Source organism: Ascaphus truei, unplaced genomic scaffold (genome assembly GCF_040206685.1).
Source record: "Ascaphus truei isolate aAscTru1 unplaced genomic scaffold, aAscTru1.hap1 HAP1_SCAFFOLD_2475, whole genome shotgun sequence".
Taxonomy (NCBI): domain Eukaryota; kingdom Metazoa; phylum Chordata; class Amphibia; order Anura; family Ascaphidae; genus Ascaphus; species Ascaphus truei.
In genome coordinates, this window is record NW_027455404.1 from 3,668 (window position 1) to 18,006 (window position 14,339).

Here is a 14,339-nt window from a genome sequence, read left to right on the forward strand (position 1 = left end):
CACACACTGGGAGGGGGGCAGTCACAGTCACACAGACTCCTCTTCTGAAATGTTATTTTTATGTCTGAAGCGCTTATTCCCATGATCTGTTATTTGTATTATTTGTTATTTATATGATTACAACATGCATTACTACTGTGAAGCGCTATGTACATTTATGGCGCTATATAAATAAAGACATACAATACAATACCATACAATACAATACAATACAATACAATACCATACCATACCATACCATACCATACACAATACAATACAATACCATACCATACCATACCATACCATACAATACAATACATTCCGCCACATCAAAATCCCACACTGCCCCTTTAAAATCTCACTCTTCTGACGTCACTGGACGTAAAAAGAAGGGCGGGACTTAGAGCTTTGTAGTTTAGTGGGCAAAGCCTCGGATTGCAGTCTGGCTTCTCAATGGGGCGAAGCTTTTGTTGAGTGACGCACGCCGCGGCCAATGGGCAGAACCTCTATTTGTCTTCTGCCGGGATGAAGTTCAAACTTGAGTTTGAGTGACGTGCGAGTCCACCAATGGGACGTGGGCGCGTCAGTGCGTGCCGCGCAGGGGAGTGTTGAGGTGTTGCTGGCAGCATGGTGGCGGTGTGAGGAGGCTGCGGCCCCGAGGGAGGGGGGTTGAGAGAGCCGGGCATGGTCGGGGCCGGGGTGCGGAGCGGGGAGGTTATACACCTCAACGTGGGAGGTAAAAAGGTGAGGAGGCCGGGAAGGGGGCTGTATATGGGGGAAAGAGGCTGTATATGGAGGGGGTGTAATTGTGACTGCGAATTGGGCTAGAGAGGCCTCTCCAGAGAGACTGTGAGTGAGACTGTCCAGTGAGTGAGGCTGTGAGAGGAAGCGCCTTTGGAGAGACCATGTGTTATTGATCCAGACTGTCTAATAAGGGAGGTGTGTGTGTCTCGTTGTAATGGAGGTGTGTGTGTGTGTGTGTGTCTCGTTGTAATGGAGTGTGTGTGTGTGTCTCGTTGTAATGGAGTGTGTGTGTGTCGTTGTAATGGAGTGCGTGTGTGTGTGTGTGTGTCGTTGTAATGGAGTGCGCTGTGTGTGTGTCGTTGTAATGGAGTGCGTGTGTGTGTGTGTGTCGTTGTAATGGAGTGTGTGTGTGTCGTTGTAATGGAGTGTGTGTGTGTGTGTGTCGTTGTAATGGAGGGTGTGTGTGTGTGTCGTTGTAATGGAGTGTGTGTGTGTCGTTGTAATGGAGTGTGTGTGTGTGTGTCGTTGTAAATGGAGGGTGTGTGTGTGTGTCGTTGTAATGGAGTGTGTGTGTGTGTGTCGTTGTAATGGAGGGTGTGTGTGTGTGTCGTTGTAATGGAGGGTGTGTGTGTGTGTCGTTGTAATGGGAGGGGTGTGTGTGTCGTAATGGAGGGTGTGTGTGTGTGTGTGTGTGTCGTTGTAATGGAGGGTGTGCGTGTGTGTGTGTCGTTGTAATGGAGGGTGTGTGTGTGTGTGTCTCGTTGTAATGGAGGATGTGTGTGTGTGCTGTGTGTGTGTGTGTGTCTCGTTGTAATGGAGGGTGTGTGTGTGTCTCGTTGTAATGGGAGGGTGTGTGTGTGTCTCGTTCTAATGGAGGGTGTGTGTGTGTCTCGTTGTAATGGAGGGGTGTGTGTGTGTCTCGTTGTAATGGAGGGTGTGTGTGTGAGTGTCTCGTTGTAATGGAGGGTGTGTGTGTGTGTCTCGTTGTAATGGAGGGTGTGTGTGTGTGTCTCGTTGTAATGGAGGGTGTGTGTGTCTCGTTGTAATGGAGGGTGTGTGTGTCTCGTTGTAATGGAGGGTGTGTGTGTGTGTGTCTCGTTGTAAATGGAGGGTCTGTGTGTTGTCTGTCTCGTTGTAATGGAGGGTTTGTGTGTGTGTGTGTCTCGTTGTAATGGAGGGTGTGTGTGTGTGCCTCGTTGTAATGGAGGTGTGTGTGTGTGTCTCTCGTTGTAATGGAAGGTGTGTGTGTCGTTGTAATGGAGGGTGTGTGTGTGTGTGTCGTTGTAATGGAGGGTCTGGGTGTGTCTGTCTCGTTGTAATGGAGGGTCTGTGTGTGTGTGTGTGTGTGTCGTTGTAATGGAGGGTCTGGGTGTGTCTGTCTCAATGTAATGGAGGGTGTGTGTGATGTGCCTCGTTGTAATGGAGGTGTGTGTGTGTGTCGTTGTAATGGAGGCCGGCTGCTGTGAGATCCTTTTCAGTGACTAGAGGGGAGGCTGTCATGGCGTGGCCATGTAGTACTGTCAGTGTGCAAGACTTGCTGTGACTGAGTGAGACTGTCAAGAGTTTCAAAGTGACACTATAAATGAGGGAGACAGCCTGCAGTGAGCGAGAAAGAGACGTGGGGAAGCCGCCTTTATTAAAGCTGCACCCGGGAGGGAGCCTGTCAGAGAGAAATAGGCTGTTTAGACTTGCTGTGGCTAAATGAGACAACCTAAGGCCTTGGCCATGGTACAGGGAGTGGCGCTGACCCCGTGCTGAGGCGCGCGGCATGCTTACCAGTGAGCCCCTGCAGCCGCAATGAGAGCGCTTTAGCAGGGGCTCGCGCACGCTTGTGGAAGCGTGTCTTAAGAAATCTTTATTGTCGGTGCTCATGGAAGCGCTGGGCCAGTCACGTGAGCGGGTCGCCCAATGAGGGCGAACCACCTCGTGACGTCACTGGCCCGCCCCCAGACACGCCCACGGACGGCGGCGCGCTCTAAGGCCAGGGGCCTCAGTGCGCCTCCGCACGGGCCAAGTGTCTATGGACTAAGCCTAAGAGAGACATACTGAGACTGTCGGTGAGGGAGACGGTAAATAAAGGAGACTGTCGGTGAGGGAGACGGTAAATAAAGGAGACTGTCGGTGAGGGAGACGGTAAATAAAGGAGACTGTCGGTGAGGGGCAGACGGTAAATAAAGGAGACTGTCGGTGGGGGAGACTGTAAATAAAGGAGACTGTCGGTGAGGGGAGACGGTAAATAAAGGAGACTGTCGGTGGGGGAGGCGGTAAATAAAGGAGACTGTCGGTGAGGGAGACGGTAAATAAAGGAGACTGTCGGTGGGAGGAGACTGTAAATAAAGGAGACTGTCGGTGGGGGAGACTGTAAATAAAGGAGACTGTCGGTGGGGGAGACTGTAAAATAAAGGAGACTGTCGGTGGGGGAGACGGTAAATAAAGGAGACTGTCGGTGAGGGAGACGGTAAATAAGGAGACTGTCGGTGGGGGAGACGGTAAATAAAGGAGACTGTCGGTGGGGGGAGACTGTAAAATAAAGGAGACTGTCAAGGTGGGGGAGACGGTAAATAAAGGAGACTGTCGGTGAGGGAGACGGTAAATAAAGGAGACTGTCGGTGGGGGAGGCGGTAAATAAAGGAGACTGTCGGTGAGGGAGACGGTAAATAAAGGAGACTGTCGGTGAGGGAGACGGTAAATAAAGGAGACTGTCGGTGGGGGAGACTGTCGGTGGGGGAGACTGTCGGTGGGGGAGACTGTCGGTGGGGGAGACTGTCGGTGGGGGAGACTGTCGGTGGGGGGAGACTGTCGGTGGGGGAGACTGTCGGTGGGGGAGACTGTCGGTGGGGGAGACTGTCGGTGGGGGAGACTGTCGGTGGGGGAGACTGTCGGTGGGGGAGACTGTCGGTGGGGGAGACTGTCGGTGGGGGGAGACTGTCGGTGGGGGAGACTGTCGGTGGGGGAGACTGTAAATAAAGGAGACTGTCGGTGGGGGAGACTGTAAATAAAGGAGACTGTCGGTGGGGGGAGACTGTAAATAAAGGAGACTGTCGGTGGGGGAGACTGTAAATAAAGGAGACTGTCGGTGGGGGAGACTGTAAATAAAGGAGACTGTCGGTGGGGGAGACTGTAAATAAAGGAGACTGTCGGTGGGGGAGACTGTAAATAAAGGAGACTGTCGGTGGGGGAGACGGTAAATAAAGGAGACTGTCGGTGGGGGAGACGGTAAATAAAGGAGACTGTCGGTGGGGGAGACGGTAAATAAAGGAGACTGTCGGTGGGGGAGACGGTAAATAAAGGAGACTGTCGGTGTGGGAGACGGTAAATAAAGGAGACTGTCGGTGGGGGAGACGGTAAATAAAGGAGACTGTCGGTGTGGGGAGACGGTAAATAAAGGAGACTGTCGGTGGGGGAGACGGTAAATAAAGGAGACTGTCGGTGTGGGAGACGGTAAATAAAGGAGACTGTCGGTGGGGGAGACGGTAAATAAAGGAGACTGTCGGTGTGGGAGACGGTAAATAAAGGAGACTGTCGGTGAGGGAGACGGTAAATAAAGGAGACTGTCGGTGTGGGAGGCGGTAAATAAAGGAGACTGTCGGTGTGGGAGGCGGTAAATAAAGGAGACTGTCGGTGGGGGAGACTGTCGGTGGGGGAGACTGTCGGTGGGGGAGACTGTCGGTGGGGGAGACTGTCGGTGGGGGAGACTGTCGGTGGGGGAGACTGTCGGTGGGGGAGACTGTCGGTGGGGGAGACTGTCGGTGGGGGAGACTGTCGGTGGGGGAGACTGTCGGTGGGGGAGACTGTAAATAAAGGAGACTGTCGGTGGGGGAGACTGTAAATAAAGGAGACTGTCGGTGGGGGAGACTGTAAATAAAGGAGACTGTCGGTGGGGGAGACTGTAAATAAAGGAGACTGTCGGTGGGGGAGACTGTAAATAAAGGAGACTGTCGGTGGGGGAGACTGTAAATAAAGGAGACTGTCGGTGGGGGAGACTGTAAATAAAGGAGACTGTCGGTGGGGGAGACTGTAAATAAAGGAGACTGTCGGTGGGGGAGACGGTAAATAAAGGAGACTGTCGGTGGGGGAGACGGTAAATAAAGGAGACTGTCGGTGGGGGAGACGGTAAATAAAGGAGACTGTCGGTGGGGGAGACGGTAAATAAAGGAGACTGTCGGTGGGGGAGACGGTAAATAAAGGAGACTGTCGGTGGGGGAGACGGTAAATAAAGGAGACTGTCGGTGGGGGAGACGGTAAATAAAGGAGACTGTCGGTGGGGGAGACGGTAAATAAAGGAGACTGTCGGTGTGGGAGACGGTAAATAAAGGAGACTGTCGGTGGGGGAGACGGTAAATAAAGGAGACTGTCGGTGTGGGAGACGGTAAATAAAGGAGACTGTCGGTGTGGGAGACGGTAAATAAAGGAGACTGTCGGTGGGGGAGACGGTAAATAAAGGAGACTGTCGGTGGGGGAGACGGTAAATAAAGGAGACTGTCGGTGGGGGAGACGGTAAATAAAGGAGACTGTCGGTGTGGGAGGCGGTAAATAAAGGAGACTGTCGGTGCGGGAGACGGTAAATAAAGGAGACTGTCGGTGCGGGAGACTTTCTGTAAATGAGCGAGATGCGGTCTGTAGGAGGATTTTATTTTTGAAAAATAAATGCAAACAATTCTCTTTAACGGTATATGTATTTGAACAAAAGTGCTCATTTAGATGCAACCATAGTGAGCTGTGATGCGCCGTTCTGTTAAACCGCCGAACCTGTGTGACATCTGTCTTTCTGCCGATTATAAAATGATATAAAACTTTTTCTTCTCTCTCCCCAGGTTCAGCACCTCCAGGCAGACACTGACATGGGCCTCAGACTCCTTCTTTTCCAGGTTAGTGGACTGAAGAGTTTCATGATTAATAGGGAGGAAGATATGTAAACACTGGTGCACAGAGACACCCAGCATCTGTTCTATTATTGATCTAACTCTTTCTGCTATCTCCTCATTAATGTCCAATCACTATCTTAAACTTAACATTTCCAAAAACTGAAACGTCTCATTTTCCCCTCCTTTCCACCCTACACATTTACCGGATTTGTCACTTGCAGTAGATGACTGATACCCCAGCCTAGATGCCTAGGTGTCATTCTTCAGTACAGGATGTTTCCACCCGTGCAATATTGCTAATATATACCTTGCTCACGGAACAGTCAACCAGAATTCCTACGCACACATTATATCCTGGCTGGACTACTGTAACCTGCTTCTAGTTGGTCTCCAGTCCATTCTAAATGCTGCTGCCAATATCATTTACTCTAACTGCTCCTCCTCGTCTGCACCACGACACAAGTTATTATGTTGGCCATCTATACCCTACAGCAGTGTTTCTCAACCTTTTGGGGCTCGTGGCACACTTGGAAATAGTTTTTGATTTGCGGCACACTAAAATTGATTGGTTTGTATGGATTTTTGGCCTAAAGCCAGGAACTGGGACCAAATAGTAATTCAGCGCCGATACTGCCAACTGAGCGGAGGCAACGGGTTAAAGGAACTCGCTGGCCTGTTTCGCCTCGCCTGGGATTCGAACTTGGGATCTTTGAACTGAAAATTAAAATTGAGAACAAGAAATCAGGTTTAAAAAGAGAACTTTTTACTTTTATATATGTACCTAATTAACCAAATAAAATTATCATGTCAGAATCAAATTTTCTTACCAATATAGACTTATGCTAATATTAATGTGACACTTGATGTTTTTTGGTGATTTCCTGGATATTGGGACCTATAAGTGAGAAGCAGACTCGGGCCTACTAAGGCCACGGATCTCTGCAAGCACAGGCGCGCGTGACGTCACGCGCTCGGACCCTGTACTACGTTTGAGGTCCAACGTTGGTTATTGTGCTGCAAGGTTTCCAAATGCTCCCACCCGGGCAACAATGTATTTTGTTAGGGTTTTGGGTATCGGAGGAAACATTTCAAGATTACCATGTAGCTCTTTTTTTCCCAGAAACTTTTTATTTATTTTTCCCATGTGCCTAAATATCTCTGCTAAGTATGCATGTTTTGCACACCAAAGTCCACTGCTAAGATATTCACAAAAACGTTTGTTTACTTCTGATTTTTTTTTTTTTTAAAGTTTATTTACGCGAGCTAACACTTCCCCCCTTGATAACCGGCATACGTCTGTGTGTAAAATGAAACATTCGTACTCTAAATTCATAGCTTTACAAAGCTGTTTAACGAGGTGGGTCTTTAGGGGCCTTGATTTAACAAAACTAACCGTTAGGATAACTTTGTCTAATATAGACTTCAATTTGATCCCTAATGTCTTTCCAACCAGGGCTTCCCTATGCAGAAAGCAATGGATAGATATCATATTTGGGTTTTGTTGTTTTACAAGTGAGACAAAGCCTTCGACAAATCATGGATGGAGCACCATTGGTGCAAATCCCCACACATGACTTCCATGAAAGCTCCACAGTTTTGAAGTAGGTAGTCAAAGTATTGAATATATTTTGACCCCTTGTGGTTATTTTTTTTTTTTTTTAAAGTTCCCTGAAGCATTAAAATTGACTCATTTCATTTTCATGGATGAAGCGAAAAACGGTTGCGCTATACCGCGAATGTCAGCGGAATCGTCCAACTTGCAAAGTAAAATCCGACTCTTTAAGCTCATTGAAAACATTTTCTTCTGTTCGATGACTTTTCTATTCTTCGCATTGTGTCGTCTGAGCGAGGGAAATTTGGTTATTTCTTGTTCCGCTTCATCACGGACAATTGTTAGGACAATCATACGGCACACTGGCAAAATAAGTGACGCGGCTATACTATGTGGCTTCATTTGCTGTCCTAGGATTTCTGCTACTTGATAAGAAGCAGTTAGAACTTTTATCGGACACTTGATATTTGTAAAAAAATAAATAACTTGTTCTGAGTTGCAGTTCATCCAACCTTTTGAAATAGTTAAAATCTTTTCCCTTGAGATGTGCATATTTAGTGGTATTATGTCTTTTCAATTTGCTAGGAGCCATGGCTATCACTGCACACAAATACAATGGGAGAGGACAATCTTTATCTCCAAACCACGAAAATCCCATACTCCAATAACTGCCCATATACTGGCGAAGAAATGTAGAAATCTTAGTCTCGCTCAAACTGTTTTTCATATATTCCATACTTACATATCCTAAAATCAATCTGAAAATATAACAACTAACCCATGCCAACCTCTGTCTTAATAGTGCTTATCTACTATATATTTCTGAGTTCACTGTATGTCTGCGTCCCTAGCGGCAATCTCATTGGTCCCTTGGCCTGCCCGCCCCCGCACCTCTCATTGGCCTGAGGCGGAGTGACGGGCCAAAGGACACACACACACACACACACCACCACCCCCCCCCTCCTCCTCTCCTGGTGCCCCTCACTCTCCCCCCCCTCCCCACCTCACCCAAATCCCCACGCTCTGCAACATCCCCAGCCGCACCATCACCCTCACCGTGCGCCGCGGAGAGCAGCAAACTACAGCCTCCTCCCTCGCAGCGCGGCCCGGGCCTCCTGCACTCCCCCTCACGTGCGCCGCTCCCGGAGGAAGCGCGGACCGGGCCTCCTGCACTCCCCCTCACGTGCGCCGCTACCGGAGGAAGCGCGGACCGGGCCTCCTGCACTCCCCCTCACGTGCGCCGCTACCGGAGGAAGCGCGGACCGGGCCTCCCGCCTCAGATCCACGTGGGAGCGGCCGGACGAGTGAGTGAGCGGCCTTCACCTCCCCTCACCCCCCTTCACCTCCCCTCACCCCCCTTCACCTCCCCTCACCCCCCTTCACCTCCCCTCACCCCCCTTCACCTCCCCTCACCCCCCTTCACATCCCACCTCTTCCCCCCCCTTCCCACCTCTTCCCCCCCCCTTCCCACCTCATTGGTCCCTTGGCCCGCCCCTGCACACAGGGGCACAAACACACACACACACACACACACACACACACGTAGACACACACACATACACGTAGACACACACGTAGACACACACACATACACGTAGACACACACACACGTAGACACACACACACACACACACACACACGTACACACACACACACACACACACACACGTAGACACACACACACGTAGACACACACACACACACGTAGACACACACACACACGTATACACAAACACACACGTACACACACGTACACACACGTATACACAAACACACGTACACACACGTACACACACGTACACACACGTACACACGTACACACACGTACACACACGTACACACACGTACACACGTACACGTAGACACACACACGTACACGTAGACACACACACGTACACGTAGACACACACACGTACACGTAGACACACACACGTACACGTAGACACACACACGTACACGTAGACACACACATGTACACGTAGACACACACATGTACACGTAGACACACACACACACATGGACACGTACACACACACACACATGGACACGTACACACACACACACATGGACACGTACACACACACACACATGGACACGTACACACACACACGTACACGTACACACACACACATGGAGACATACACACACACATATGGAGACATACACACACGTATACACTCACACACGTATACACTCACACACGTATACACTCACTCACGTATACACTCACTCACGTATACACTCACACACGTATACACTCACACACGTATACACTCACACACGTATACACTCACACACGTATACACTCACACACGTATACACACACACACACGTGTATACACACACACACACGTGTATACACACACACACGTGTATACACACACACACGTGTATACACACACACACGTGTATACACACACACACGTGTATACACACACACACGTGTATACACACACACACGTGTATACACACACACACACGTGTATACACACACGTGTATATACACACACACGTGTATACACACACACACGTGTATACACACACACACGTGTATACACACACACACGTGTATACACACACACGTGTATATACACACACACGTGTATACACACACACACGTGTATACACACACACACGTGTATACACACACACACGTGTATACACACACACGTGTATACACACACACACGTGTATACACACACACACGTGTATACACACACACACGTGTATACACACACACACGTGTATACACACACACACGTGTATACACACACACACGTGTATACACACACACGTATACACACACACACACACACACATACAATGTATACACACACTATCCCCAGCACCACCACATCAGCACACCGGTATCCCATGCCCCCCCAGCACACTGGCATTCTCGGCTCCCCGCCATTCCCAGCCCCCATCAACACCATCAGCACTCACACATCGGCACCTTTGCACCTCCCCCATCGGCACACCCACATCCGCACCCCCACATCAGCACCAAACCCTCCCAAATCAGCACACCGATACAATCACCATAAGTACAGCCACAGCAGCACTACCACCGCACACCGCCATGGGCCGCGTGGACCACTCCCCACCCAAATGAAACTCATTGTAGCCAATTGGTGTTTCTGTGCAATAGTGCCCTAATTGACCCTATCGTAGTTGAATGAATAACCCCCAATGAGTGAGTGGCAGCCGCCATCTAAACATGCCAGGGGGGTATCTCCAGAATAAAAAAGTGTCAGGATTGCTAAAAATGGCAGCAAAAAGATTGCGACATTAATAAGAATGGAGAAATGCGTTTTGTGTTGAGTAGAGCAGATTGGTGAAGATTTAACAGCTTCCTATAAAACTGTATTCATTTTCTTAACCCTGGTGTATTTCGCGATAACTTCAAATGGCAACTGGGCAAAAATACCGTATGTCACCTTTCCTGGCAGGTTTGCAATGAGGATCATCCCTCTAATAGTCAGAGATTTTTAAATGCAGAACCAGCTACAATCAAAGGAGGTGATGTGTTATTGCATCTAAAATTGTGTCTCAGTGGCCAGTTGTTTATTTATTTGACTTGTCGCATGTTGATGGATAATAAACAGTTACACGAGGCCATGTTACTGGTATGTGAAGTGTTTCTATCTCTCATGCATCTTCATTTTCTTTCAGTCTTCTCAGCGGCCGGATCTCCACTCTGAAAGATGAAACCGGAGCAGTGAGTTTTCTGGGGTGTTGGGCTTTTGGGGCCAGGAAGGACTGCTCTGTAACGCAGGGCAGGTGACCAGCTCTGCAGCACACTAAATAACTCCAGCAGGTTCTAAAAATGAACAAGAACGGACCTTTCCTTCCAAAAGGGAGTTTCTTCTTGACTTGTGATATCGTAATAAATGGAATGTATTTGTGTGCATACTTATTCCTCCCTTACTGACTTAAAAATCCATACATCAACAAAGTCTTGTTTCAACATTTGTCTCCTATCGCTATTCATGATTGTAAATGTCTGTGTTGATTTTTTTTTTTCCGTCCCCTTAAAACTGTTTTAAGTAACATGTAAAAACTTCAATGAAACACATAAAAATGAACCTAAATTTAACAGCAACGTAATTGTCAAATTCTGTGGTTTTTACTGAATTATAGAAGAATATGAAAACAGAAGTGATGATGAGCAAAAAAAGGCAGATTGAGGCAGCTTTAAAGTTGTGACTAGTAAAATAGTAAATTAATTAAAGTATTGACTGCAGAGTTCATTCAAAAATATGGTACAAGACAAAAAAAATAAATGTGTGTTGCACAGGTAATCAGAAGATAATATATATGTTATCGGTATCAAAATGAGCCACCCCTAATAACCACCAATAAAATTATAAGAGGATATAAATCCAATGTACCAGCATAAAACCCCAAAAAGGGTACAGTCATGGGAAAGAAAAATCTTTGAATGGTTGGCACAGAAAAGTGGTCACTTGAATCAACAATACATTGACAATATATTACATTCCCTCTCAAAAAGGACACTAGTAAACACAGTCCCAATCTGGGGGAAGCAAGTTTATCCAAATACATAAATACACGTACACATTCAATAACATTAAAAAAAAAAATGTGTCATATCTGGGTAGTGCGGATTACGTAAACTTCCTAACTAAAACTCAAATAGTACCAGAGTACAACGTTTGTAATCAAATACTATCAAAAAAATCAGACGCCTCGGACAACGCCATTCACCCGTATATAAATCTCATCCAGATATATGAATGTAGTGATGGTAAGAGAAGCATGACTATATATGAGGCTCTTATTAGAGGGCGGAATCGGGAGTATCGATATAAAAATTCATCAGGTATTCATATATAGAGATCTCCTCATCAATTGATCATACGTATTGCTTCAGATGTGAATAAAGCAGGCTGTAGGGAGTCACCATTGTAACCCACGTGTTCACCCAGCAGAATAATAAGACCTCGCTACCAGAAGTGATACCCAGGGGTGAGATTCAGGTATTCTAGAATTTGACTACTGATGTACCCGGGTACCATTTGGGTTTTAGTGAGGAACCTTATGGAGTCCACACTACCCAGATCTGACTGATGTATTAGGTTTATTACATTTGTAAGTGTATGTATTTGTATTCATTTACCTCGCCCGGGTTTTGATATATTTAATACATTTGTCTACTTATTGTTGATTCAAGTGACTACTTTTCTGTGGCAACTTTTTTGAAGATTTCTTTTGGGGTTTTGTTGCTTGTATGTTTCATCCCAGAATAGACCCAATAAACTACAGATAATATATAGTTTTCTCTTTTTCTAAATTGCCATATGCTGCACCTGTCATTTCAGATCTTCATAGATCGCGATCCCACAGTGTTCGCCCCAATATTAAACTTTCTCCGCACCAAAGAGCTCGATGCAAGGTTGGTCTCTCGGTTATACACATGGATTATCGGATACACGAGTTTGTGCGTGTGTATGGGAGGGATGAAAACCAGAGGGATCTGTTTTCTTTTTTTTTGAATGAAGAAAGCAATAACTCTTCCTCTCTCCCTCTGTCTCCCCTCCAGAGGGGTGAACAGCTCGCTGCTGCTGCACGAGGCAGAGTTTTATGGCATCACGGCGCTAGGTAACGCTCCGGTTTTACCTTCATGTGCCACAAGCCCCAGAAGTGGGACCCGGGCACTAACCCTGGTCATCTATGGTAGAAAGGGGGGGGGGGGGGGGGGTGATAGACAGCACTCTGACACAATGACTCAGCAAGGTTGCAGGGTGCACGGAACAGGAAGGGACCCTAATTCCCTTCAGAAGTACTAGCACCCCCCTCCTTTTTCCATTTTTGGGATTTTTTTTCCTTTTCTTTCATGTTTTTTTCCCCTTCTCCTTCTTTCCCCTCTACCCCCTTTAATTTTTGATTTTCTCTATGGTGATATTTATTCTTGCATTGGCGTATTGGCTATTGTTGCTATATTTTCAGTTTATTATTAGTGTCATTAAATTATTCATATTCCCTACACTGGTATTTGCCTATATCTATAGCTGTGAGACAGAGAGTGCTGGTACTATCTTTTGGTTTGATAACCCTGGTCATCTCTTTCAGTCCGACGCTTGCAGCTTTGCGAGGAGCTGGACAGATCCTCCTGCGGAAGTGTCCTGTTTAATGGCTACCTGCCTCCCCCAGGTAAGTCTTTCCGAGGTGAGAAATAAGAGTTTATCCTCAGCGGTCCCATGTTATGTACACATTTAAACATCACATATTGGGTATGGGGGGATAATTGTAGATTGTAAGCTCTGTGGAGCTGACAGCCACTTATAATACACGCAATACATGCATACATACATTATTAGTGTGTGCACAAAATGAAAAGTATCATTTCAGCTCCATTGTGCAACCCAGATCTGCTTTGAGCTAAAATCCTTTCTGTAGTTTGTTCGTTCTGCCGTAAAGGTGCAAATCCACGCCGCCAGCTGATAAACTGCTGGTAAACAATGTAACAATGTAATGTGCTTCCTTAAACTAATCAAATCAATTCTTTTACTTGTTTTTGTTTCTTTGGATATAATTTGGATTTTAGGGTCTTGTGAATGGGTTGTCGTCGACCAAGTGTTTCTTTTAGCCTTGTCCCACCCTGTTCTTATCAGAGAGCCAATAAATATAAGGACGGGGGTTCTGCCTGTGCAAACTCTTGTTGAACACGCAGTAATAGAAAAAAGAGAGAGAAAATAAAAACCCTTACATGTATCTGTTTACAAACTAATTTAAACCGGATTGAAAAACACTCGTGGCAGATTTGGGTAAAAAAGGCATCACCCAGAAGTATTGTATTGTATGTCTTTATTTATATAGCGCCATTAATGTACATAGCGCTTCACAGTAGTAATACATGTGGTAATCAAATAACATAATATAAATAACAGATTATGGGAATAAGTGCTTTAGACATAAAAGTAACATTAAGGAAGAGGAGTCCCTGCCCCGAGGAGCTTACAGTCTCATTGGTAGGTAGGGAGAACGTACAGAGACAGGAGGAGGGAGTTCTGGTAAGTGCGTCTGCAGGGGGCCAAGCTTTATGTGTCATGTGTTCAGAATGTTCACAGTGCTATTCATATGCTTCTTTAAGCAAGAGTGTCTTAAGTTGGGTCTTAAAGGTGGATAGAGAGGGTGCTAGTCGGGTACTCTGTGCCCAGGACATACTTGAA

General features: G+C 46.9%; 1 protein-coding gene across 1 annotated transcript in view; it reads left to right on the forward strand.

The window, feature by feature from the left end:
* The first annotated feature begins 578 nt into the window (after window positions 1–578).
* The window catches only part of SHKBP1 (SH3KBP1 binding protein 1), a 30,622-nt gene continuing 16,861 nt past the window's right edge, over window positions 579–14,339 (forward strand). The window contains exons 1-6 of the mRNA XM_075582763.1: window positions 579–723; window positions 5,539–5,594; window positions 10,819–10,864; window positions 12,489–12,562; window positions 12,710–12,768; window positions 13,240–13,320. Coding sequence (XP_075438878.1) covers window positions 667–723; window positions 5,539–5,594; window positions 10,819–10,864; window positions 12,489–12,562; window positions 12,710–12,768; window positions 13,240–13,320 — 373 coding nt within the window. The 5' untranslated portion in view covers window positions 579–666. The remainder of the gene's footprint in view (window positions 724–5,538; window positions 5,595–10,818; window positions 10,865–12,488; window positions 12,563–12,709; window positions 12,769–13,239; window positions 13,321–14,339) is intronic.